The following is a 26,775-nucleotide window of genomic DNA, read 5'->3' as shown; positions in this document are numbered from 1 at the left end:
ATATTCAGCAACCAATGCAAAGGTCCCCTTGACAATGTGTTTGGTATTTGAAGAGACAGTCGTCTCCTTTGTCATTCAGGGGCTAGTGATATATATATATATATATATATATATATATATATATATAGAAAATTTCTTGATAGGTTGAGTTAATTTTGGTTGTACTTTGAATGCTGGTTTTTATCAACCTCTGGCAAATAAAATCTCTTTAAGCATGTTCATATTCTTTAGAAGTGGAAACTGAGTCTCATAAGTTATCATGATATATTTAAGGTTACATCTATGTATACATAAATTTATGTTCATCCATCCATCCATCCATCCAGAAAATACCTACTGAGCCAGATAGCAGGAACACAAAGTTTGCAAATAATATCTCTCAGTATTGCTCTCATGACCCTCAAAGTCTACTTAGGGAAACAGACAGGTAAGCAGGCAAATTCAGTGTAGCTCAATCAGTGCCATAACAGGGGTTAGCCGTGCATGCCATGATATAGCAGCCCAAGAGGGGATATGGAGGGATAGTGAGAAAAGGCTTCCTGGAGGAAAGATTCTCGAGCTGAGCCATGAAGGCTATAACCAGGCCACTGAGAGAGTCAGGAAGGGCATGTTGAAGAGAAGCAGTTGCAAAGAGTTTGGGCTCGGGAATTAGACAGATCTTGATTTAAATCTCACCTCTGCCTCTGAGCTGAATCTGTTTCATCTGTAAATGGGGATGGCATTACTGATGGTTTACATGGAATGAATGCATTCAAAACACTTCACATGGTGAAGGGGACAGATTAAGCACTTAATACATTATGGTTGTTGTTATTATTAGTGATGCCTTGGAGCCTGGTGTGTCAGGAGAGGTGTAGGTATCTCAGGGTGAATGGACCATTGGGGAGTGATGGGAAATGGGAGCCTCTGAAGGGGTCTTGCCTCATGCTAAGATGGAAACTAAATATGACTTGGAAAAGCAGGTACCTGGGGAGCTAGAGAGAGTTGTAATAGACTTTCATTTTTAGATATATGGGCCAGATGCCCATAGTGTAGATTGTATGTGCACACACATTTGCCCCCACTTACGCCCCTGCTGTCCACTCATTTACCAAAGAGCAGAACAACGTCATTTAAATTACATCGTCAGTCTCAAAAGGCTCCAGGGCCACCTGATTCATGGAACCTGCCTAATAGACAATGATAATAATGTCCAGGATTCATTTTGCAACCTCTTTAAATGTTAATGATCAATAATGGGGAAAGTTCCTGGGCCAGTTGTGGGTTTAATTTAATTTACAAAGCCACCTGGAGCTATGCAGAATACTTTTTACATTTTTTCCATACCAAATTTGGATAGCTTCTAGTCACTGTAATCTGAGATGTATAGCAAAGACACTACCCTAAGGTCTGAGAATCTAGAATGGAAGCCAGGTGACCTGGGTAAAGGGACAGGAAGGGACAGAGTGGTAAGCAGAGGGAAGACCTCTGTTTGGTCAGGGTGGTCAAGGAAGGCTTTGGTGTGTTTCAGGAAGAATGAGGCTGCCAGTGGGCTGGATCAAAATGAACAAAGAGGAGAGTGGCAGGATGTGAAGTAGGCAAGAGCTAGATTATCCAAAGTCTGATAGACTTGGGAAGAAATGTGATGTTTGTCTAAGCATAGTGGGCACTATTGGTCTGGCCTCTTGTCCAGCTGAAGGAGGCTCAGTTCTTAGCAGAAATCCATCCTTCCTAGCCAGATAATGTCTCTTCCTTGTTCTTGGGGAGATGGGGGAGGGGAGGTTACAGAATCCACCATCATTCTTGCACTCTCATCCTCAGGTCACTGAGTGTTGGACAAGCAGTCTCTCCTCGGTCCTCACCTCTTCTCTGCCTTGATGCTCATCCTCTGCTCCTCTCCGTTCTCTGAGGAAGAAGCCTCTCTCCTAATCACAGCTGTGCTCTCACCTGTGTTCCTGACCGTCCCTATGGCTCCCTGACCATCTGAAGCCTGGCTCCTGAACCCTGCTGCAATGGATTTCGCAAAATTTCTTCTCATTGTCCGATCTGCGAGTCTGTTCTGTGTCTTCCTTCCCTCTGACAGCTCTGTAGTCCAGGCGTAGCCTACCGCCTGCTGAATCATAAATGCCTTCTCCCTTGACCCCCTTTGTATCACTGGGTGTCTATATAACCTGCCTGGGAGAATCGAGCCTGTCTTGTTTTCTTGGCTGAAGGCTCATCATGGGAGAACGAGTGGCGTTTTGCCTTCTACCTCCGGAGGAGGTGGCCAGGAGGGCTGTAGTGAGCCAAGTGGTCCTAGCTCAGGGGGAAATTCACAGTTTCTGGGGGCTTTAGGGATGGCTTTGAAGACCATATGCTGGCCTTATTTTCGGATCAAGGCCCAATGAAGGGGAAGGGCTAGAGGGGAGGAGGGTACCTGGTGGTGGAGAGATACTTCCTGAGACTAGGAGAGGGGAGTGGGCTTTGGGAGTTCTCTGTGGGGTGTAGGCATCAGGTTCTACTTGAACTGTCTGCCCTGGAGGTAGAAGGACCCCCAATAGGGGTAATTTCAGAGTGCTAGTATTGACAGTGGCCAAGAGGCTTTTTTTTTTTGCAGTACGCGGGCCTCTCACTGTTGTGGCCTCTCCCGTTGTGGAGCACAGGCTCTGGACGCGCAGGCCCAGCGGCTATGGCTCATGGGCCTAGCCACTCCGCAGCACGTGGGATCTTCCCGGACCGGGGCACGAACCTGTGTCCCCTGCATCGGCAGGCGGACTCTCGACCACTGCGCCACCAGGGAAGCCCCCAAGAGGCTTTTTTAATGGAAGTTCAGGAGAGGGTCCCGGCATCAGTCTGACCTAGAGATCTTGCTTCACTGGCAGCTCCATGAGGGCAGAGATTCTTGTCTGTTTTGTTTTTATTATTATATTCCCAGCACCTGCTATAGTATCTGGGATACAGTGCTCAAAAAACAAACTGTTGAATGAATAAGATGGAGCCACGGCTTGTGGACAGATGGAGGTGATCAGTGTGTCTTAGGGGTATCAAGTGTCCGCAAAGAGAAGGGCACAGGCTAAGAGCCCTCTTTGGGTATACAGGTGAGTCTTCAGGACTGTGATAAGACACAGAGGAGGATGCCCTAGACTGACTGAGGCAGGATTTCCTGGCAACCTGGGTGTAGGAGACACTGGGTTAGATCTGACATGATTTAGAAAAATTTAAAAATGATAAGAGCCAACATTTATGATGCACCAGACATTTTTTAAGTAATTAATTTAATCCTCACAATAATCCTGTGACATAGATACGATGATTAACTTTTTTTTTCAAATGAGGAAACTGAGGCATAGACAGGCTAAATGACTTGTCTAAGATCACACAGCCAGGATGTGAACCACCCAGGAACTCTCACTCCAGAGTTTCTTCTATACCAAGTAGCAGTTAAGATGTGAGATTTCTTACCCCTGAGAGTCATGAAGCAAATTCATACTGGTTATACTTGTTTCTTCACTAATTACATAACTTAATATTGTATATACATGTATAATACTATATGTAAAATTTTAGTAAGATAATAAAATAATTCTGACAGAACAGATTATGGTTAGAAATAGATAATTTGTTTTCTAGTAATAGAGTATAACAACTTGGAGTGAGCTGTGCCTTGTCTGCCAACCAGGTAATATGTAGCCAGCTCCCTAATTACTAGTACCTGCTACAGATCAGGATAACTCCTGAAAGATAACATTTGTGATGTGCTATACTAGTCCACATTTATACAGTACTTGCTATGTACTGGAACTTTATAAGGCAAGTATTATTACGCCTACTTTAGAGATGAAGCAAGAGCAAGGTTAAGTGATTTGCCAGGGTGACCCCAGGCTGTCTCACTCCACAGCTCATGATTCTAACCACTGCGCCACACAGAATGTTTTTTTCCACATCATGTGGAAAGGTCTGTTTTTCAGTAGAAACATTCATTCTTTGATTATCTGGAAGGGAGTCAATTATTTCAGGAAGAAGTCTTTAACAACCACGTAAAGAACCTTTAGGATATGTGTACACTGTTTACGAATATACAATTATAATAGAACACTGCATATACGTATATGTATATGTAATGTATATGTCTCCCACCCTGTCGGTTTTCACTGGGCAGTGGTCTGTTATCAGTTAAGGATTTGTAACTAGTGCTAATGGATTTGGTTGTTGGAATTTTGTTTTTATAAATCCTCCCTAATGGGTCTTAATTTTACTAAATGCCAGCCTGATGGTCACTGAAAGCAGCTTCCAAATTAGCAAACATTAAAAAATTTCTTTTAATGTTTAAGAGTGCTCCCCACTCTTCCCCTTTGGGGATCCCACTGGTAACCTCCTAGGCAGAGAGAGCCGGTCTTAGCCCTGTGGGTCTCAGCACAGTGTGGTAGTTAAGAACAGAGGCTTTGGGACCAGGCATGTAAGTTGAAGTCCCTGCCTGCTTCTTACCAGCTGTCTAATTTTCAGTGACTTACTCTCCCTCTCTGGGCCTTGGTTCCTTCATCATTTAAATGGGGAAAACATGACTGAGGCTTCTGTGAGTATGCAGCATGCAAATGACGAGTGGGAACAGGATTGGCACTCAATGCCACAGAGCTACTCTACGTGCCCTTTTTTTTTTTTTTCTTTTGCAGTACGTCGGCCTCTCACTGTTGTGGCCTCTCCTGTTGCGGAGCACAGGCTCGGGACACACAGGCTCAGCGGCCATGGCTCATGGGCCCAGCCGCTCCGCGGCATGTGGGATCTTCCCAGGCCGGGGCACGAACCTGCGTCCCCTGCATCAGCAGGCAGACTCTCAGACACTGCGCGACCAGGGAAGCCCTCTACGTGCCTTCTTTCTGAGCATCTTCTCTCCTTGTCTTCTGGGTCCTGATTCTTTTTTCCCCGTCCTCTGCCCAGTTCTTCCCTCCATCCATGTGGGCCCAGGGCTCTGAGGTACCCCATCCTACTGCAAAGTCCTCCAATCTCCTACATAGCCTCCAACTTCATCCCTCACCTAAATGAAATCTCTGTTAGGGCAACTTAGAATCTGAGTAAAGCAATTTATCCTATGGTAGGCCAGACTCCCACAGAAGCTTCTAAGTTAAACTTGTGCCCTGGGTTACAAAGTCTTGTTTTTTACCTCCAAAAGAGCAGTTACACAGATTCCTTCCTTTCTTGGTCATAGCTACCACCTTACTTTATTTAGGCCCTCATCACCTCCCCCTGGTTTATCTAAAAGCATCTTAGGTAGTCCCCGTCTCGTATACACCATCACATCTTGCTACCTACAGCCCTGACATACCATTGACTTGGCCACACATGTGTAAAAGTTTCTGTATTGCACAAGAGCCATACACGTCAACACGGAGAAGATGAAGGGTCCAGTATGGAAATGCTAAAGGATATTGGTGGTGTGGTGTAGTGAGTGGCTGTGGGCAGGGGGAATTCACGTAGGAAATGCTTATCTGCCTAGTGACCAGGGGAATGAATTTAAAAATTTGCATAGGATAGTATTTTACATCTCTTAAATTAGAAGAAAAAATCCTAATAATACTTCATGCTGGCAAAGTATTGATGAAACCAGTTTAGTTGTATAATACTGTTGACATTGAGAAATAGTATTGCCCTTTGGGAAAATAATTTTTCAGTGTGTTTCACAAATATTTATGTCCTTTGACCCGGTAGCCTCACTGTCAGAAATCCAATTTTAGGAAATAACAGAAAAGAAGGAAAGAAAGTGACATGTATGGAGATGATAGTAAAATATAAATAATGACAAGTGAATGTATAGCTAGTGGGAAGTAGCCGCATAGCACAGGGAGATCAGCTCGGTGCTTTGTGGTCACCTAGAGGGGTGGGATAGGGAGGGTGGGAGGGAGACACAAGAGGGAGGAGATATGGGGATATATGTATATGTATAGCTGATTCACTTTGTTATAGCAGAAACTAACACACCATCGTAAAGCAATTATACTCCAATAAAGATGTTAAAAAAAAGTGAATGTTTACCAGTAGAGAAGATATAAACAATGGTACATCAATGTTATGCTGGCATAAACATGATAATTATAGGAAACTGTTTACTTTGTAATGCTTGGTAAATCCAACCACAAAATTAGTTACCCTATAAGTATGTATTATAAATACATGCCTACTATGGGAAAGAATGGGAAGAATGTTAAACAAATGAAAGCAACTGACATATGAGGCATATGAATGTAGTCTATTCCTTTCCTTTTAAATATTTTTCTTATTGTTAAAATGCTATTTGTACAATAAGTAAAATTATCAAGGTAAACTGCAAAGACAACTCAAGGATTCCCTTTCTGTTACGGAATGAAGGCGAACACTTCAGCATGGCTTCTTCACAGCCCATCAGAGCTGGCCCTGCTTCCCCAGCAGGTCGTATTTCCTTCAAGCCCAGTCTCCTGAACAACGCCCCCCGCCCCCCCGCTCATTTTTGTCTCCTTCACCCCAGCCTTTCTTCCCATGTGTCCTTACCCTGACCACCTCTGATTCTCCAAACATTATCACAGCTTTGTGCTTTGCCCCACTGTTTTCTCCATCTGGAATCCCCTTTTCTTTGGTGCTCTGACCCACCTTTCAAGGTCTGACTCAGAAGCTACCTATTCTGCCTCCCTGAGGGTTTCCAACATCATTTTTTGTCTAAATTAATCTTTCCTTTCCTTGTTAGACAGAGGGCTGGAGTTAGAAGTGTGTAGCCCTTTAGGATGTAAGCTTCTGATGGCAGGGGCTAGGTCTTTTATTTTATTTATTTATTAAAAAATTTTTTTATAGCAGGTTCTTATTAGTTATCCGTTTTATACATATTAGTGTATATATGTCAGTCCGAATCTCCCAATTCATCACAGGCGCCCCCCCCGCCCCCGCCACTTTCCCCGCTTGGTGTCTATACGTTTGCTCTCTACATCTGTGTCTATTTCTGCCCTGCCAACAGGTTCATCTGTACCATTCTTCTAGGTTCCACATACATGCGTTAATATACGATATTTGTTTTTCTCTTTCTGACTTACTTCACTCAGTATGACAGTCTCTAGATCCATTCACGTCTCTACAAATGACCCAATTTCGTTCCTTTTTATGGCTGAGTAATATTGCATTGTATATGTACCACATCTTCTAGGGGCTAGGTCTTTTAATCTACAGATTTAGCTGATAATAGGTGTCACATGATTATTCCCTCCTTCAAGCTTGCAAGTCGGCCTGTTCAGGAAGAGCTAACACCTATCAGAGGGGAAGCAAGCAAAGCAGTCAGATGATGATGTATCCAATGGTTTTATTTTGGAGTAATACATATAAAAAGATTAATTGGGGCTTCCCTGGTGGCGCAGTGGTTGAGAGTCCGCCTGCCGATGCAGGGGACGCGGGTTCGTGCCCCGGTCCGGGAAGATCCCACGTGCCGCGGAGGGGCTGGGCCCGTGGGCCATGGCTGCTGGGCCTGCACGTCTGGAGCCTGTGCTCCGCAGTGGGAGAGACCACAACAGTGAGAGGCCCGCGTACAGCAAAAAAAAAAAAAGATTAATTGATTTGTAATTTCTTCAGGATGCAACTTGCTGGCCGAATTGCTACTGATTTTATTAAGCAATGGTATTTTGTATTTAAATGACCTTTATTTTTAAATAAAATAAGGCTATTAGTTATGATCTGAGTTTCCATGGACTCTGTGCCAGTAGTTGTAGGACTTTAAGAACGAGACAAACCATGCCTAATGTCTAGTAGCTCATCATGGACTCATTTCCTATTTATCTCATTTTGTTTCTCAAGAGAACCCTGAGTTTCCTCAACAGCTTTTAGGAATGCATCTCACCTTGAACGTGGGATTTTGTTGTATTTGAGAAAAATGAAAACTGGAGGAAAACTCAGGTATGGTACATTCATTCACTCAGTCATTCATTTATTCAGTAAATATTTTTGAGTATCTTCTGCTTGCCTGGGTCTGCTCTAGGCTAGGAATACAGTGGTGAGCTGCCACCACAGAGCTTATTGTGTTGAGGGAAATAGACAATAAACAAGTAGACGAATGGCAAATGATATTTGCTACAGAAGAGGGCACTGGGATAGAGAGTGGCTGATGAGGGAGGGAGTCACAGGGCAACACGTCTGCCGTGCTACTCAGTGGGGCTGCATTGAAACCACGCCTTAGCTTAGCTTCTCCTGCCTTGTCCTGCTTCTGCCCCTTCATTGCAGGCTTCTCACTCACTTGCACAAGGACCCTTGTCTCCAGCTCTGCTTCTGGAAGTGATGATCACGAGCCTCAGAACTCCCTGGAGTCAGGGACTGTGCCTTTCTTGTTCACTTTTAGATGGAAGGTTTAAGTGGGAGGCTGATGTGATCTGACTATTTCAGAAAGTTCTCTGACGGTTGCTTGTGCGTGTTGGTGAGGAGGAGGGGAGGGTGAGGTCGGAGGCAGATGGATCAGTTGGAGGCTACTGTAGTAATCCAGGCAAGACAGGACTATGGCTTGGATTATATAAATTAAAGCATCTCTATTAAGCAAAGGTTTTCATCCACAATTACACTTACAAGACTCCCCTTCCATCAAGAAATTTGTAGGTGACCTTAGGCAGATGAATGTTAATAAAATAATGCATTATGGTACATAATGGGAGGAATATATAGAAGATTAAATGCTTGTTAAGACTCTGAATCCATATATGAGCATTTAGTACAGAAATAATAAGACGGAAATGTGTAGTTGGTCTTTAGCTTAATTGCTGGAGTTAGTTACAGGTCCTTGGGCTGGGGGGACTGTAATTTCTAAGATCTGTTTGACTGGGATAAAAGTGACAATTTGAAAATGACTCTTGCTCTTTCCACTTTGGGCTGGTAACTGCATTTGGTTTGCGTCTATTTCTTGGAGGCAGTGGCGACTTATGTTCCTTTGTTGAATGCTCCTCAAATTCCTCTCTTCCTGTTAGTCCCTAACTCGGAATGTAATAATAATCAGCCTCTGAATACCTTAACAAATGCATCACATGATGGATATAAGGATAGGTAAACTAAGGCTACACAGCTTAGGAAACATGATAACCGAGAAGAAGAAAAATGCTTTAAAGGATTATCCTTCCATGCAAATATTTATATATTCAAAGAGCTGAACAGAAGGCAGCAGAATAACCAAAAAGGCAGTAGTTATTTTGTCTGGTTGTGCGGACTTTGAGGAAGTGAAATCTCTTTTGCAAATGTGCAGTAGTATTTGCTCTTTAGAGAAAATTGTGTCAGATGATTCAACAGCAGGCCTGAGGAAGGGCAGAGAGGAGGCATCAGACGCTCTGCTTTTCCCTCTTAAAGCTGAGCCAGGCGGGGGGGTGGGGGGTGGGCAGGTCAGCAACTCAGGCCAGTGAGTGGAGGAGCACTCCTGAGACTCACTGTGGAACACTCAGTGAGCTGAACTCCCCTGTGGAGGACAGAGGCCCCATTGCCTCTCCCTGCCGTGTGGGGCCATCCTGAGAGCCACCTGCTGCTCTCCTCCATCCCTAAGACTGCCAGGCCAGAACCACTGTTAACGGCATCTCTGCATAGGAAGAGCTCTTTTCCAGAGTTACAACCCCAAAAGGATACACAGGTCGGCAATGGAGGGCATGGAGATGATGGCCCCATACTCTCAGGCCAGCCTGGGACATCATCTGAATTCTGTTGTATGGGTTTTTGATCGTGAGGGGAATTACGGATGTTTGGAGTACATTAAAGCCTATGGCTTCACATTTTACACCCATCTGTCTATTCATTTGCTCACCATGGAGACTGCACGTGATGTGTAGGGTGAGTACTATTTCTCAGTCTTCAGAGACCAGGATGAATGAGGAGAGGTCCCACCTGCCAGGAACTCAGTCTTTACAAAATTTAGAATCATTAGAGAGCCTTTTAAAAACACAGTCCCTGGGCTCCCACACAGGAGAATTGGATTAGAAGCTCTGTGGGCAGGGTACTACATTTTTTTTTTTTTTTTTTTTTACAAAGCTCCCAAGTGGTTTCCTTTATGTAGCTAAGTATGAGAACTTAATTTGTTCTAGGGAGATACATTGAGTTTGATTTCGATCTAACGTTGGGTTTGGTCTAGACAGATGCAGTGCATCCTTGGGGAACTACAATCCCTGTCCTCAGTGGTTTACAGTTAAGGGGTTATAGCCTAGATCCTGAAAACTATCCCAGAGATTCTCAACAGGGAATGATTTTGTTTCCACGTCTTCCTGTGGAGACATTAGAGACCGTGTCTTGGAGACATTTTCGGTTGACAAAACTTGTGAGGAGGGTGCTACTGACACCTAGTAGGTAGAGGCCAGGGATGTTGCTAAATATCCTCTAATGCACAGGACAGTGCCCACAGCAAAGAATTATCTGGCCCCAAATGTCAACAGTGCTGAGGTTGAAAAAGGCTGGTTTTGTCTTAAGGGTAGTTTCTGCTTGTGAAACCAACATGGCATATAGTTTCCATTAGCTAGCATTATGCACTAACTGTGTTCTAGCTACATTATGTGTTAATAAACATTGATTGTCATTTATTAGGTACTATTGTTTGTCCCCACCGTACAGATAAGAAAACTGAGCCCCAGAGATGAAATAACTTATCTAAAGCCACCTATCTAGTAAATGAAGGACTTGGGATTTGCACATGTGTAGTCAGGTTTCCAGCCATAACAGTACGCTGCTGCCCAACAGGTTTTATTTTTCTTCTCCTGAGAGTTTTTCCAGGCAGAAAAGGGGTACATACATACTTGCGTTAGTTCTTCTTAGGATTGTTGCTTGAGAAAAACAAGACTACTTTTCCTAGGCAAAAGATAGCCGCTCTGAGCCAAGAGATTAATGGACGTTGGTCATTTTTGTGCCAGCTGGGGCCACGAAAGTGCTGAGAGGAATCCCCGAAGAGGACACTGATTGATGCTTTCAATACCGATGGATTCCAGCAGCGTTTGGCAGCTCCTGGACATCCTGCAGCACAGTTTGGGGTAGTGCCTGACCAGCCAGACTGTGTTTGTGACAGCTCTGGTCTTCTTAACTCTGAGCATCTGTTGAAATGATGCCTCAGCAGGAAAACACAGTGGGAGAATGTCTGCTCAGAGCATGTGAGCGTCTGATTGGCCTCTCAGGCGTCCTCTAGAAAGCCCCAGTGTCCCCACATTCCCTTTGCTCGCTGGCCCTGTGCTGTCTGCAGGCGGAGGAAATGAAACAGAACCCCAGTAGAGGTCAGCTGCTGTCTCTAGTGTCCCTACCTGTGGTCACCACACTAGGGTGAGGGGTTTCAGCCAGTTGTGCATCTACTGCTGAGCCTCATTGTCTCTCTTAGCACAGATTTAGGCCAGGAGGCTTTTGAGGGTTGGAGTAGTAGCATCTGCCTTATCCAAGGGGCTCCTGCAGGCCAGCAGGTTAAGTAATTTGAGACAGGTTAATAAAGCCACATATTAGTAAGTGGAGAGTGTGAGCCGGCATGCTCCTGGCCATGACACTATAAACTGCTACACAACACGTTCTGTTTTCTTCTTATGGGAGTTTTTCCAGGTAGAAAAACGGGCCAACTTATGGCATGACTGTCAAATGTGCACAAGATGGTGATTTTTGGAGGAAAGAACAAACAGACTTACGCTGTTGTTAGAGGCCCTGGCCCAGCTTTAGACAGGGTGGTGATGCTGGGGGAATGTTCCCCCCACACCCCTCCCCTCTAAGGTTGCCCCTCCCTCCTTGGTATTCTCCTCTGTGGGCACATTTTGTGCACTTCTGGGCTCCATCTCTATGAAAGAATCTTGAAATGAAGTTCACAGCAGGGAATTGAGGTTCATGGAGGACACTGACTTGGTATGTTACCATTTTTTGTAGAGATTTTCCATTTTTGTTGAGAGCACATGCTGTTGCAAAGAATTTACAGTCTGTAGTATTGGCTGAGCTATTGGGTCTACTGTTCAGCGCTCTCTCCTCCCATCTCCCACAGAATTTTTCTCAAACCTTTTTAAAGAAAATTTTTTCAGGCTGCCTTCTACCTCAGAGGGTGATTCTGCTTCCGATTTATAGAGATGTTGATGCTTTTAATATTAATTTCCTCAACTTTTTTTCCTGTTGGTGGTCATTAGTGCTGTTTACCAAATAGCTCCAGTTTTTTGTCTCCTTTCAAACACATGGCAGGATTATTCAGCACTTCCTGGCCCCTTTTGTGGTGGGGTGGGTGATGTGACTAATTGTTGACAGTGAGTTGTAAGTAGAAACAATGTGTGTCACTTCCAGGTGAAAGCATTTAATTGCTGATGTGAGACTCTCCAGGGCTGGATTTCCCTTTGGCAGGGTGGAAACATTTGAGATGGTGGCATTTCTATCAGCCTGGGTTCCTGAGTGAATTCCTCTGAATTCTGTTGCAAGATGGAAATAGGATGAGCAATAAATAAACGTTTTTGTGTGTGTGTGTGTGTTAAAAGCCAATACAACTTTTGCTTGTTAACGCAGCATAACTTCACGTGTCTTGATTAATAGTCTGTCCCTTTTGCTCAACAATATTGCTGCATCCATACCGACCCTTTTTTTTTTTTTTTTTTCCGGTACGCAGGCCTCTCACTGTTGTGCCCTCTCCTGTTGCGGAGCACAGGCTCCGGACGCGCAGGCTCAGCAGCCATGGCTCATGGGCCCAGCCGCTCCGCGGCATGTGGTATCTTCCTGGACCAGGGCACGAACCCGTGTCCCCTGCATCGGCAGGCGGACTCTCAACCACTGCGCCACCAGGGAAGCCCCATACCCACCCTTTTTGCTTTTCAGCCTTTCTCAGAGGCTTTCTATCCTGAGAAAACCACCCCTGATTAAATTCCTCTGATGGCTTCCTAGTGTTCCTTAAAAAAGAACAAAACCAAAATCCTTTAGCATGGTCTACAAGCCTCCGGTTCCTGTGTGCCTCTGTAGACTCATCCCACACCCCACTCTTCCTCATGCCTTCTGACTCTGCCACATTCACATTCTTTCAGTTCCTCTTATAGGCTGTATTTCTTCTCACCACAGGGCCTTTGTACAGCTTTGAACATGTGTTTTCCTGCCAGAAATGCCCTCCCCACCTCTGGCTAACTTTTCTCAGAGCAAGCGTTGAGTTCTTCCGAGAAGCCTTTATTGACCTCCCCAATTAGGTCATATCTGCCTTTAGAAGTTGTAATACCATGTTTTTCTGCTTCATAACACTGACTTCAGTTGGAACATGACAATTTATTGGTGTGATGTTCTGATTAATATCCATCTTCCCCACCATGGTTCATATCACGTCATTTTTATTCACTACCACATCCCCAGTGATTAGCACAGCACACTTTGTAGTCACTCAGAGAAAGCTTGTTAAATGCATGAATGAGGATATATAGTCATACTGTCCAGTTTAGTAACCACTGGCCACATGTGCCTATTGAAATTTTAATTAATTAAAAAATTAAGAATTCAGATTCATAATTACATTAACTGCATTTCAAGTGCTAATTAACCATATGAGGCTAGTGGCTACCATATTAGATGGTAGAAAACAACATTTCCATCATCATAGAAAATTCTATAGGATAGTGCTGGCAGGATAAAGTCCAAGTTCCTTGTGCGTGGCATATGATACCCTCAAGGATCTGCTGCTGACAAACTCTCCAGTTTGTTTCTTTCCCACAATAGCACAGCCTCAGCCACATCCCCCTCTAAACATGTTCCTTTCATAAACGTGCCACTCTTCCTAAGATATCTGTGGCTTTTTAACTTTAACCTCTCTCTACCTAAATTGCCATCCCTTCCAGAACCTCTCATCCTTTAAGCCCTACCTCAAGCATTTCCACTTCTGGGAAACATTTCCTGAGGCCTAGACTGAGCTGGTCAGTGCTTCCTCTGACCCCCGTGCTGCCCCCTTCCCATTCCTGTTTGCCTTGCTCAGACGGGATTGTGACCCTTTGTTCACACATCTCTCTCCAGTGCTACATGAACCCCCCTCAAGGACAAGGCCTGGGTCTTCTCAGTCTCTCCAGTGCTGAACACAGAGCTGGTGATGTAGTAGACATCAGTGAATGTTAGTTAAATGATGAGTCAGCCAGTGAATGAAAATCACAGGGGATATTATTTCCTGAGTACAGCAGTGTGAAGAAAAAGGGAACTGTGTTACTAAGTAGGGCTAGTGAGGGTTCCGCCTGCATCCTTCCCCCTCCCATGGTCTTGTCCCAGGTCTTTATTTCATGTGATACTAGCTTTCTGGTCCAGGAATCACCCAGGAGCTTGGCAGAGTCAGGAAAGGGCACCTCTGAAATTCTGGGATCTGGAAGGCTCTGCTGAGTGGTGCTGCTTCTTGAGGAGAGTGGGTGGGTCTCATCAGCTGGAAGGAAAGATAGCTGGTACCATAATTGCATCCTCCAAATCAAGCCACATGTCAAGATGCTAGAACTGGGGGCCACCTGGAGTCTGAAAGAGGCAACTGCTGTGAACTCTGCTTTGCGCAGCTAGCAAAGTGCAGAGGCTGTTGCCGCTGTGGTCAGAGCCTGTCTGTCTGCACCTTACCCCCCACACTGATGGCTCTCTGAGGGCAAGACTGTGTCTTACTTTCCTCAGGATCCCCTGCAGGCTGATCAGTGACTGTAGGGCTTACAGGCCATGGCTAAAACAACTTGTCAGATTAAACTAACCACCCTTATTGGTGACATTGCCTAATAATAGACATGCTTTCTGCAATGACAGTGATACAATTTTGGACAAAATATTCATGTGTTCGCATGTTTTTTGGTAGCAGACCTTGGCTTAAGTATGTCCAGAGGGGCCTCCATCTCCTCTACAGGTGGAGTTAAGGCTTCTATTGTAGCAAATAGGACCTTCCAGGTCTCACTCTCCTTTGGCGCTTTGAACCTGGAGGACACACGCCCACAAAGTTCTTTCAGTGAATGGAGATGCACCTAATCCCCATTAAGGCCGACCTGAAGTCAGGAAGGAGGAAGAGATGACATAGGGGAGAGAAAGGAAAATAGCCTCACTGTAAGCCTAGGAATGAAGAAGCGATAACGAGGAGAGAGGGGAAGGGATGAGAGTGAAGGGCTCCGAGGTGAGCCTTCAGTTAGACAAGTTGAAAAGGGCACGAAGCATCTTGTCTCTGTAACCAGTCAGTCAGCAATGACCTTGTGCCAGACACTGCACTGATCTTTCTTTATGGGTGCAGACTGGGCCAGCTGAACCTGAATGGATCACAGACTGGTTAGGCCTTCCCAGTTGGTGTGACTCAGAGTCCCCAAGCATTTATTTAGAGTTGATATGCAGGGGGAGGGGAGAGTCTTTAAGAAGGATATTTATGCATGTTCCCTGGAGACAGAGCTAGAAATGGAGGAGTCTGCAAGATGTCTGTCACTCAGGTTGGCCCTGGGGGAGAAGACCAAGGCCTGTATATATACTGGGGCTGTAGGCCAGAGCTGGAGGGATTGTTTTCTTTATCTGTGAAGCATAGGTAGAGTTGCTTCTGGGCTGAGCTGTGACTCGGTATGGGGAAGAAGCATCCTTGCTTCTTCATGAGGCATGCTTGGCTTCTGAAGGGACTGTGGCCTGTAAAGGCTTGGGGGGGCTGAGGTGGATAACAGAAATGTCTTAAGTAATGTGAACGCTGACTCTAAGCCAGTGCAATGTGTGTATTCATACTGCCTCATTTATACCCACAGGCTGGTGAGGCCTGGGGCTATTTGAGGCACACATGCTTTATTCCATTTGATTCTTCTAACCATTCAATAAAGTAGGCATTATTAACCAAGCTTTATAGATGAGGGAAGTGAGACACAGAGAGGCTAAGTGACTTGCTTAAGTGACCCCATTAATAAGTGGTTGGACCGTGATTAACTTTTAAGGGTACCTTCTTAGCCACTTCTCCAACACTGCCTTCCAAACACAGTGGGAAGGCTGAGTCACCCTATTAATTAAGGCAGAAGTCATGGAGAACAGCCATATCCTCACAAGGCCTTTTGGTCTTTGGGGGAGGAGTTTTAGGCTATAGGGATGATGTCCTTACCCAGGGGGACATTTCTAGCATTCTCTGGGAAGATAACAAAGGACAAGCTAGGGAATATCTCTGGGGATAAAAGGACCCGTCTAGTCCCAAGGAAGGGGGAGCATAGCATTACTGAATGACAGTCATGATGCTTTCCTATGGAGCTGTAGAGACCTTTTCAGTTTCCAAAGCATTTACCCTCATATCAGTTCATTTGAAAGTTCACAGAAACCCTGTGAAGCAAAAGCATATATGCCTATTTTTCAGAAGGGGAATGAGGCCCATAGAGCTTCAAAGACTTATCCAAGACCATGTGGTCATTAAATGTAAGAATCATGCTAGAAATCTCCTGACATCCCCTTCATCATTCCTTCCTCTTTACCAGGTGGTCCCTTGTGCCATGGTGGGGTAATTGTCTTTATGTAACAGAGGCTGACATTATGGCTGAGGCAGCCAGAGGACCAGACATGAGGGTGATGCCCAAAGAGAGGCAAACATTCAAATGAAGGACATGATCTTGGGTGCAGTACCAGCCACAGAGTGGCACCCATTTCACTCAGATCTATGCATTTCATAAATATAAAGGCTGATTTTGTATTAGAGTTTCCCAAATACTGTTACATGGAAAACTAGTTTTACCAGATGCTCCATGAGAAAGGGAGTTCTGTGGTCAAGTAATACACATTGTACCCTTCTTCTTTTAGAGTAGCAGTGCATGATCAAGGTTCTATAATGTCTTTAAGCAAAGAAACCTTTTTGACTCTGCTTAACTCAAGGTCTCTAAATTTATTTGAACACAAAAACTTTTTTTAAGGTCACCTATTAGCAGCTCATGGAACTACCAAGAACAACTAGTTTGTTTTAATCACTGAATTAATGGTTTGATTTGATATGTGGCAGAGATTTAGGAATTTTTTTATGGTTTTATATTCCAGCCTTACGACACATATATATATGTCAGGTGTAAATAAGCCTTGGTGCTAGTTGTTTCATAATTAAAAGACCCAGGGTTAGATTGTGCCCATGCAAGCATTCTAAAGTTCATAAATTAAAAATGAAATCTCATTATAATATCAATAAGATTTTAAAATATTATGTATTTTCGCTGGTAATTCACGATAGAATAAATGTCAAGGAAAACTGTGAGTCTGCTCTCTATGATGGCATATGTGGTTTGAGAGAATTACCTATTGGAGATTTTTGAAATGAGCAAGGCTGACATTTTATGCAGGTCATTTATCATCTTCCTACCTATGGATTGCAGCAGACACTTGACATTCATGATGAGTGTTTCTTGAGACCTTTATGATTCTCCTAATTAGCAAATACCACTAGAGTAAATAATTTCCCTCACAAAACCTCTTTATTCTGACCAAAACTGTCATGTTCATAGAGTGTTTTCACTTTTTCTTCTCATCCATCACCAGGGCTGTTTTGTACTTGGTAGTTGACAATGAGAAGGAACATATAGGCTCTGAAGTGGTAGCCAAACTCTGGACTTGCTCAGTGATTTACCCTCAGTGACTGTGTTGCTCAGTTGGATTTATGTTTCAGAAAAATGGTGAATGCTTGCATTTTCATGGGCTGTTGGAATTGCTTGTGAATAGCCAAAACTGTGAACGTAAATCTGCAAATGCCAAACATCGTCTTTTCTTTGGGGTGTCAAATACATCTTCACCTTTCACCCTGTGTTGGGAAGCAGGAGAATACTGTGGCTTGGGGAAGGAAGGAAATGCTAGAAACTCAGGCTTGTTACCATTCATTACCAAGCAGTCTCTTCCGCAGGGTTTCTTTGAACCCCAAGATCATGGATATCTCAGCACCTTTAGGAAGGGATTGCTGTGCTTTGCTGAAGCGCCTCAGTGAGCCCTTGAGATAAGCTAAAAAGTGAGTTTCCCTACACTAAGTAAATAGGATTGTACATACTTGAAACTGCAGCCTGACTCCTCCCCTCCTGTAATTCTATGCTTCTGAAGATTAATCTAAGGCCACATTTCCCATGATTTATCAATTTTATCTTCAGGACTCAGAGTCTTTGAAAAAAGCTATTTTTCCTAGAATTTTTGATTATTATTAAAAGTAAAAGGACAGGAAGATTTTTATCAGACTTGGAAGCTCTCTCTAGATGATTACCACAGATATACATGGTTTCTTGAAGGATGGTTCATCCTACACAAATTAAGATAATCAGACAAGAGGAGAAATGCCAAGAGGCCAATTTGGGGGCATTGGAAATCCCCCCCAGTAGTCACCCTGTAAAAGAGCTGGAAAAAAAAAACCGAACCCTTAAAGACTGATCAGCCATCTTGCTTATGTGGAAAGCACATTGGTATTTAAGCATATGGGTCTTTGGAGCTCTGCAGTTTTCATCAGGATGAATGATGTCGTCTAACATAAGAGCAGATTCTAAAGAATCCAGAGTATATCCAAAGTGGAACCCTAATTGAATTTTGCTCCTTAGGGACTCAGTCTGACCAGCCACTGTGGGTGTGAGGGCTACTGGGTGCTGGTGGCCATTAAAGACACCTTGAGGTTGATTGAGGAGCTGGGACTTACTCTTTTGAAAGTCTAGTCATGCTTCCTATTAAAGCTTTTCATAAGCCTTGAGAGTGAAATTCCTCTGAGCCTCCCAGAACCCTGGATCCCACAAATCCTCTACACTAAGACATTTTCTACACAAGTCCCCAGGCACACAGGGAAAGCTCAATAAATGCTGTTCACAGAGCTGAGTGATATGTTTTTCATGAAAGCTTGGGAATCGGCCTGCTAGCTGATGGGAGCGTTCACTGTAATCTTGTCCTTGCTAGTGGCTTGGAGGTTGAGAATCTGCTCTTTTGTTCTCCAGGCTGGAAGCCTGTTCACGGAGTAACTGTCATGATTCACCTCTCTCTCCTGGTGGGCTGGGGGTGAAGAAAGGAGCTCTGAGCAGTCCTGCAAGTCTGGAAGTTCTGGAAGTTCCCTGTCTAGAGGCAAGTCGGGTACTCAGTGTTGTTACCATCCCCTTGTGGGAACAGAAAACAAGCATGAACACAAAGGTAGGCCAACAGCCCTGGAGCTGGGAAGGCCGGGGGCGGTGGGGAAGCTTACCTTCTTGACTTCGTATTTAATGGCGAGTTTGATCCGGCTCAGACTTGGACGGTGGTGGTCGGACCAGACTTGGAAGTTCACATCACCATTTAAAATCGCTTCCACCTCTTCTGTGTCTCGGCACAGGTCCAGCACGCCCACCACAAAATCCTTGCATTGCATAGATAACTTCCTGTAATCGTTCTAACAGAATAAAGAGAAATCAGGGGTGTGTCACACTGAGCCCCACAGGTGGGCTTGCCTAGCATAGCAGTGTCGCTCAGCAAAGCTGTGCACCAAGCGTGAGCTTAGAGTGCGTTGGAACCAGAGGGTGTGCTGGATCCAGAAGGCAGGGCACAACAATCTAGAGGGCATCTTCTCTAAGCCAAGAGTCGTCAAGGTGTGCTCCTCAGCCACCTCTATCAGAGTGACCTTGGGTGCATGCTATAACTATGATTTCCAGGCCCTGTTGCAGACTTACTGACTTAGAATTCCTGGGGATGAGGCCCAGGAATCTTTTAACCTCGTTCTTTAAGTAATTCTGAAGCCTGCCAAAGCCCACCCTGAGCTCTTTGAAAGCAGCAGTTCTCCTTGCCTAATTTTGAGCCACATCTGAGGGAGGAGTGATAAGGAAATGCACTTTTAAGGCTGATGGAAATATCACTTAAATCATTTACTACCGATCTGTAATGGCAACTGCTCTACGCAGGAAGTTTACTGGAAAGATACGGCTGATATGCTAAATTTGGGGGAAAAATGTACACAGGTGTGCTTTCTTTTAACGTGCTGGAAAATCTGCTTGTAAATTATAAATTTAAAAATCAAATGTAATTTAAATCTAACAGAATCCTTTCCTACCACAGATCCTTTTGTACAGCAAATCATGACACCTTAAATTACTTGCCTGTTGAATAATCATTTTCAGACCTTGACCTCCTTTTTGTTTTGTTTTGTTTTTTTTAATGAGTTGCCTCTGGGTTTCTCTCATCTCCTCCCTAGGCATACGTTTCTAAATTATCTTTCAGAGGCTGACTGCCTTTCCTAGTGACATGCCAACTTCTCTCTCCCCTAAAACACACTGCTTCAATTCCAGATAACGATCCGAAATGTTGGACAAAAGAATGTTTCATGTCACCTTCAAACCACTACGCCCCCAAAATATTTTCCCCTAAAGGCTTCCTTATTGGTTTCTTAGTTGAAACAAGTCTATTCAGAAGCAACACAAGAACCAAATGTCACTTTCAGTGTTAATCAATGTCGAAAGCCCTGAGAGTGGTAAATAGTAGTTGGTAGATAGGAGTGCAGTTTTGCTTTTCCAGAACCTGGATTCCTCAGCACATAGATGGGAGGCTGAAAAACTGCAGAAGCTCAACAATTTTTCTAAATTAATGATTCGTTTCTCCTTGCAGCACTGCTGCTTCAAAATGTCCCTTTACGTTAGAGAAAGAAGTAAGTGTTGATAAATGTCTGTTTGCTAAAAGGAAAAGGGTCAAGAAAATGTTTTCAGACAAGAGTGGCTACCCTTCATTTCTATATATCATTTAGGGATAAGCAGGGTGTTTTGGAAATGCTGGGTAGAAAAATGACGCTCAGCTCAGGCAGACTGTCATGGGCAAGTCAGACTGTGCCGTCCCAGAGCCTCTGCGCATTTCTGGGTTCAGTGCAGTTCAGAACAGAAGGTACCACCTCATTAGAGACTTGCACTTCCCTGGGCTCTTTCAGCTCGCCGGGCCATAAAAAAGGGATACACACCAGAGCAACCCAAACGGCTGGTTTGCTTTTTGCCTTCTGTATCAGTCTGCAAGGCAACATGCCTGGTGTCTGCAGATGGCTGGAGGAGGCAGGCCTGGGCCTGCCAGGAAGACAGAGATGACCTGGACATGGGTAGATGGGACATGGAATAGATGCAGACGGGAGGGTCATGCCAGGCCCAGGCCTCCCAGAGAGAGCCATGGGCGCACATCTCTGCGGAGTTGTGATGATTAGGAGAAATGGGTCAACCCTGAGCTCAGCGAGCCTTTGAGCCACACTCCTCAACTTGAGTTGGAAAGATGAGACATATACCTAAGCCTTCACAGGTGCCCTTTTACAAATAATTCCATATTCCTGCACACTGAAGTCTGCCAGGCCCAGTGGGTGACAGCTGTTCTACCTCCATCATCTTACTTAATCCTTATAAAAACTTCATGTTAGAAGGACTGTCAGCATTTCCAGCTCACAAGCAAGAAAACTGAGACTCAGGGAGAGAAACTAACAGGCTGAATCCACTTTTCCTTATATTGGTCACTTACTCATCTCTGGTTACTCTGTCACCTTCCTTGAAGATTTTAGCTTCTGTCTTACTGTCGCTCTCCCAGCATTAACTGCTGTTGTTATTGGTGGTTTCAGTACCCAAGAAGATGTCCCTTCCATTACTCTGCCCTCTCATTTCCTCGACACCATCTTTTCCAGTGACCTTATCCTCAACTCCAACTCAACCATTCATTCTCTTAGTTATTCCCAGTAACTGCAGCTCCTCCACGACCCTAACTTTAGGTCTCCCTCTCTCTGACCACTACCTCCTGTATGTCCAGCTTTCTTCATCTGGGATCCTAATTCTAGCAGTCCTTTGATTCCATGAAACCTACAAGCCATTGACCACACCACCTTTTCACTGGTTTTCATCCCCCTCAGGTCCCTGTCTCCCTCCTTGCAGAGCTTCTCTTTTATGGGTAGTCTTTATCATCATCCTTGCACACATCAACTCTCTTACCCTCCTCTTATTTTGTCCTCCTCACTGGATGAAAGCCTGACCTTGGTTGCGTCTAGCTCTCCACTACTCTGCTCCAGCCTCTGCACAGTTAACGCGGCTGGAGAGCACACACCTGCACCAAGCAGGCGTGCTGTAAACTCACTACCTCCAACCTCAAGCAGTCCGCAGCGCTCCTGGGCAACTTACCCTCCTCCCTGTCCCAAACAAGCGTTTCATACCTCTCTAGTCTCAGTTTTCTAACACGTCATCCCCCTCCTAGTTTCCTATTTTACTTGGAAAATAGAGCTCATTGGAAGAGAAGCTTCACATGTTCACACCATCCACATAGTCTACTTTCATCTGTGCTCATGGACTCTCTTCCCTCTTCTTACTCTTGCTGCTCCTATCTAAGGCCAGCTCCTCCACTTGTGTGTTGGATATCAGTCCCCTACGCCACTCAAGGACATGGCTCCTGCGCTCTTCCTTTCTCTCCCCTGCACTGTTAATTTCTCCTTTCTCTGTTGGCTTAGTATACGAACATGTTGCTATTGTCTTGTCTTAAGAAGGAACTCCTCTTGACTCCACTTCCCTCTCCAATTACTACTGTAGTTTTCTGTTCCACTTTATAGAAAAACTCCTCATTAGACTTGTTTACACTCATAGTTGACAGTTGTCCTCCTTACACTCTTTCTTATTCCATTCAGTAAGGCTTTCACACTCTACCCATTGCCTCCACTGAGACTGTCTTTCCAAGGTCACAAGTGACTTTCATATGCTAAATCCAGTGGTTGGTTCTCAGTCCTCATCTTACATGACCTGTTAGGTGCTTTGACATAGCTGATCACTTCCTCCTCCTTGATACACATTCTTCACTTGGCTTCTAGCATAACATACTTTTCTGTGGTTTTTCTTCCTGAATGAGTACTTTTGCATCTTTGTTGATTAATTCTCATGTCCCTGATGTCTTAGTTTTAGAATGCCCCAAAGATGTGCCCAGTCCTTTGAATTCTCCCGTCTGTTTACACTCATTGCCTTAGTGATCCTGTCTAAGATCATTAGATACCATCCATATGCTGAGGACTTCAAATTTTATGTCTTTAGCTCAGCCTTCTCTCCTGAACTTGAGTCAGATATAGCCAATTACCATCTTGGTATTTCCACTTGGATGCCAAATAGGCATTTCAAACTTAATGAAACTAACTCTGGACCTGGTCTTCTCCACCTTGTTAGTATTCCCCAACTTCTCAGTTGTCCAGGACAAAAAATCTTGGATTTATCCTTGATTCCTCTCTTCTTCTCGAAACAGACATATAATTTAGTAGCAGATCCTACCAGCTCTACCTTCTAAAAAAATATATTTATATATCTATATCTATCTATCTATCTATCTATATATAAAAGATCTGACCTCTTTTCACCAATTCTACTGTTTCTACCTTGGTCTAAGCCATTATCATCTCTTGCTTGGACTAACCAAGAGACTCTTAACTGGCCTCCCTGATTCTATGATTCTATCCTGGTCTTCTATAGTCTATTCTCCATACATCAGTCAGACATTTAGGAAAAGTAGTCAGGTCATGGCACTGGTCTGCTCAAACCCTCCAGTGGCTCCCCATCCACTCAGAGTAAAAGTGGATTCATTATACTGTCCTATAAGGACATACATTATCTAGCCTCTCCATTCTCTCACTGATTTCATTTCCTGTGGTTTTCTCCCTCCCTCAGTCCACTCCAGCCACTCTGACCCCCCTGCTATTCTTCAAACACACTTGGCATGGACTAGACCTTTGTACTAGTTATTCTCTTTACTTGGAATGCTCTTTCGCCAGGTATCTACATGAACAACTTTTTTAACTCCTTCAAGTCTTTGCTCAAATGTCACTTTCTCAGAAGACTTCCTTGACTGTCTTTAAAAAATTGTAACCCTTCTCCATTTGCAATCACCCTTTCCTGCTTTTTTTTCTTCATAGTACTTATGACTATATGACATCCATTATTTATTATAATTATTGTCCATATCTTTCACTAGAATGTAAGCTTCTCGAGGGCAGGAATCATTGCTGTTTTGTTCACAAGTATATCATTAGAGCCTAGAATATTTCCTGGAACATGATAGGCGCTCAGTAAATGCTTGTTGAATCTGTTGGAGCAGTGTACTTGTCTAAGATGACATAGCGACTAAGTGGTAGAACCAAGATTCAAGACAGGTCAGTATGACCCAAATCCTGTGCTCTTCCCTCTCACCATGTTTCCTCCTCTTGGTGAGCAGCGTGTTCCCTTCTACTTAGCACGCTTAAAACTAGAGACTTAATTGGGGCTGGCTCTCAACTAACTTGGAGAAATAAAGGGTGGGCTGGGATATGGATATTTGAATACCCAGCAGATTCTGTAGTGTAGTAGATGAGTGCACAGGTTTTGAAGTCAGAAAGACCTGGAGTTTGAACTTCTTTTTTACTACTTGTCAGTTGTGGGAAATAGAACAAGCCATGTAACTCTTCTGCATCTCAGTTTTTAATCTGGAATACTATACATCCCATATAATGATTGGGAGAATCGATACCAAAACAATGTAAAATGCTTAGTGTAGTTAACAGGAAATAACACGAATAACAAAATAAATAAAAACCTAAATAAATATTGATAATAAAAATAAAGCCTGTAAATGGTAATTTTAATTAGTTACCACCTTATTTTGACCACTGATTTCAAACTCTAGACCTCTTGCTTTCTGTGGTTTTTAGTTACTGGACTGGGAGCAAGACTGGCCCTTGGAGAGGAGAACACAAAATGCTGGAGAAACCCTTGATTCTGCTCTCTCTCTCCCTCATGTCTAATCCATATATTAAAAATATACTCTGAATTTGTTCACTTCTCTTCATCTCTGGTGATCACATCAGTCCTTCCCAGGGTAGCACCGCCAGTTACCACACGCAGGTTATCAGTATTGAACTTGATTAAATCTGTAATCTTGCCCCTCCCCAAATCAGTCTGAATGATGTTCACCTTGATGAGATCAGAGTAGTGGGTAGTGTCAGCATCACGGCTTACCAAATGAGAGATCTCTTTTTGTACCCACAAAGAGCTTTCTCATTTTGCACAACTTACACTTGGCCTCTTTAGGAGTAATACGGTGAACAACAAAGGGACCCTTGGTGTGATAGTCAGATGGAAATTTTCTCTAGTCTTGTCAATACTGATGATATCCAAAAAACCAGCAGAGTAGGTTATATCAGTGTGGACCTTGCCATCCATCTCAGTGAACTGCTCTATGCACATCTTCTTTACTTACTCTCCTGTTAGGGCATACTCAAGTCTCTTCTTAAAGAAAGTGACAAGGGACCACCATTCCTAGCTTGTGGGGACTGCTGGATGGACACAGAGTTAGCAGACAAGTCAGTTTGTCCAGATTAAGGGCTTTGAAGCTGCTACATGCTGCAGTGCTTCTTGGGACCATGAGCTGTAGCTGTGCTGGGCATGGAACAAAGAGGCCCTAGAGTTTTGCCTTTTCCAGAATGCCATATAAGTGGAGTCATATAGTATATAATCTTTTGAGACTGGCTTCTTTCACTCAGTATAATTCCTTTGAGATTCATCCATATTGTTGTGTGTGTTAATAGTTCATTTCTTTTTATTTCACATCTGCATGCACGTATCAGTTTGTTTATACGTTCACTCATTGAAGAATTTGGTTATTCCCAGTTTTTGACAATTATGACTAAAGTTTCTATAAACATTCATGTACAGGTTCTTGTGTGAAGATAAGTTTTTAGTTCTCCAGGGTAAATATCTAAGTGTGGGATTGCTGAGTATAGAGCAAGTATATGTTTAATTTTAGGAGAGCTGCCAATTACCACCAACCGATTATGAGAGTTCTGGCTGCTCCATGTTCTCTCCACGGTCAATTTATTTTCTGTGTTGTGGTATCTCATTGTGGTTTTGATTTGCATCCCCTAATGGCTAATGATATTGAGCATCTTTTTATGTGCTTATTTGCCATCTTTGTATCTTTTTGATGAAGTGTCTGTTCAAATCCTTTGTTAGTTTTTTAAAAAACTGAGTTTCTTATTATTGAGTTTTGAGAGTTCTTATATATATTCTGGATATAATTCCTTTGTAAGAGATAGGGTTTGTAAATATTTTCTCTCAGTCTATGGCTTATCTTTTCATTCTCTTAACAGTATCATTCAAAAATAGAAGTTTTAAATTTTGGTGATGTCCAAATTTATCACTTTTTATTTTATGATTATGCTTTTGGTGTCATAAGCTAAGAAATCTTTTTTAACACAGGGTCTCAGATGTGTCCTCCTGTGTTTTTGTTTTCTGTTTTTGACATTTAGGCTGAGTTTTTAAGAAATGATTACAATAAAAGTTTTCTAAGCATTGTAGTATTTCATTAAATGGTTACAGTTACCTTATAAAGCTGATAGTATAATATTATTCCCAAATAAGAGGAGGACAGAGAATTGATCATTGGATATAGCAACTTGGAGGTCATTGGTCACCTTGATGGGAGCAGTTTTGAGTGGAGGGTGTGACTGGTGAGGATTAAAGAATGGGAAGAGAGGGAAGAATTGAAGCCAGTAATACAGACAGAGAGGAGTTTTATTAAACAGGAAGGCAGAGAAATGGATAAGTAGCTGGTGTGAGAAGTGGAGTCAAGAGAAGCTTTCTCTTTTCTTCTCTCTCACTCTTCCTCCCTTCCTTCTTTCCCTCCTTCTCCTTATGGGAGAAACCATAATATTTTTTATGTTGATGGGAATTTTCCAGTAGATAATTATGCTGGTCGTTGTATATGGTATCAGTATATCATTGTATGAATCCAGTAATTCAACAGTGTATATGACAGAAGATTAGGTATAGTGTATAAATAGAGGAATGAATTTGGATAGAATCACATATGGTTTATCTGTGGTGGGAGGGAAGGTCAAGTATGTGAGTGAGGATGTTAGTAGATGGATGCATTGGTGGTAGGACTCTGTAGACATTTTCTTTCTATTGTTTCAATTTTTTTTCTAGTGAAATAGGAAGAAAAATTATC

At 43.4% G+C, this 26,775-nt stretch overlaps 1 protein-coding gene and 1 pseudogene across 1 annotated transcript in view; both read right to left on the bottom strand.

Annotated features, from left to right (window-relative positions):
• The window catches only part of TRPC7 (transient receptor potential cation channel subfamily C member 7), a gene marked incomplete at its 5' end in the record, with an annotated part of 123,545 nt that overhangs the window by 71,994 nt on the left and 24,776 nt on the right, over positions 1–26,775 (bottom strand). The window contains one exon of the mRNA XM_049707869.1: positions 19,028–19,210. Coding sequence (XP_049563826.1) covers positions 19,028–19,210 — 183 coding nt within the window. The remainder of the gene's footprint in view (positions 1–19,027; positions 19,211–26,775) is intronic.
• On the bottom strand, positions 24,603–25,204 carry LOC105748657 (40S ribosomal protein S4-like; annotated as a pseudogene).

Source organism: Orcinus orca, chromosome 3, assembly GCF_937001465.1.
Source record: "Orcinus orca chromosome 3, mOrcOrc1.1, whole genome shotgun sequence".
Classification (NCBI taxonomy): domain Eukaryota; kingdom Metazoa; phylum Chordata; class Mammalia; order Artiodactyla; family Delphinidae; genus Orcinus; species Orcinus orca.
This window is presented reverse-complemented; position numbering and strand designations above follow the sequence as displayed.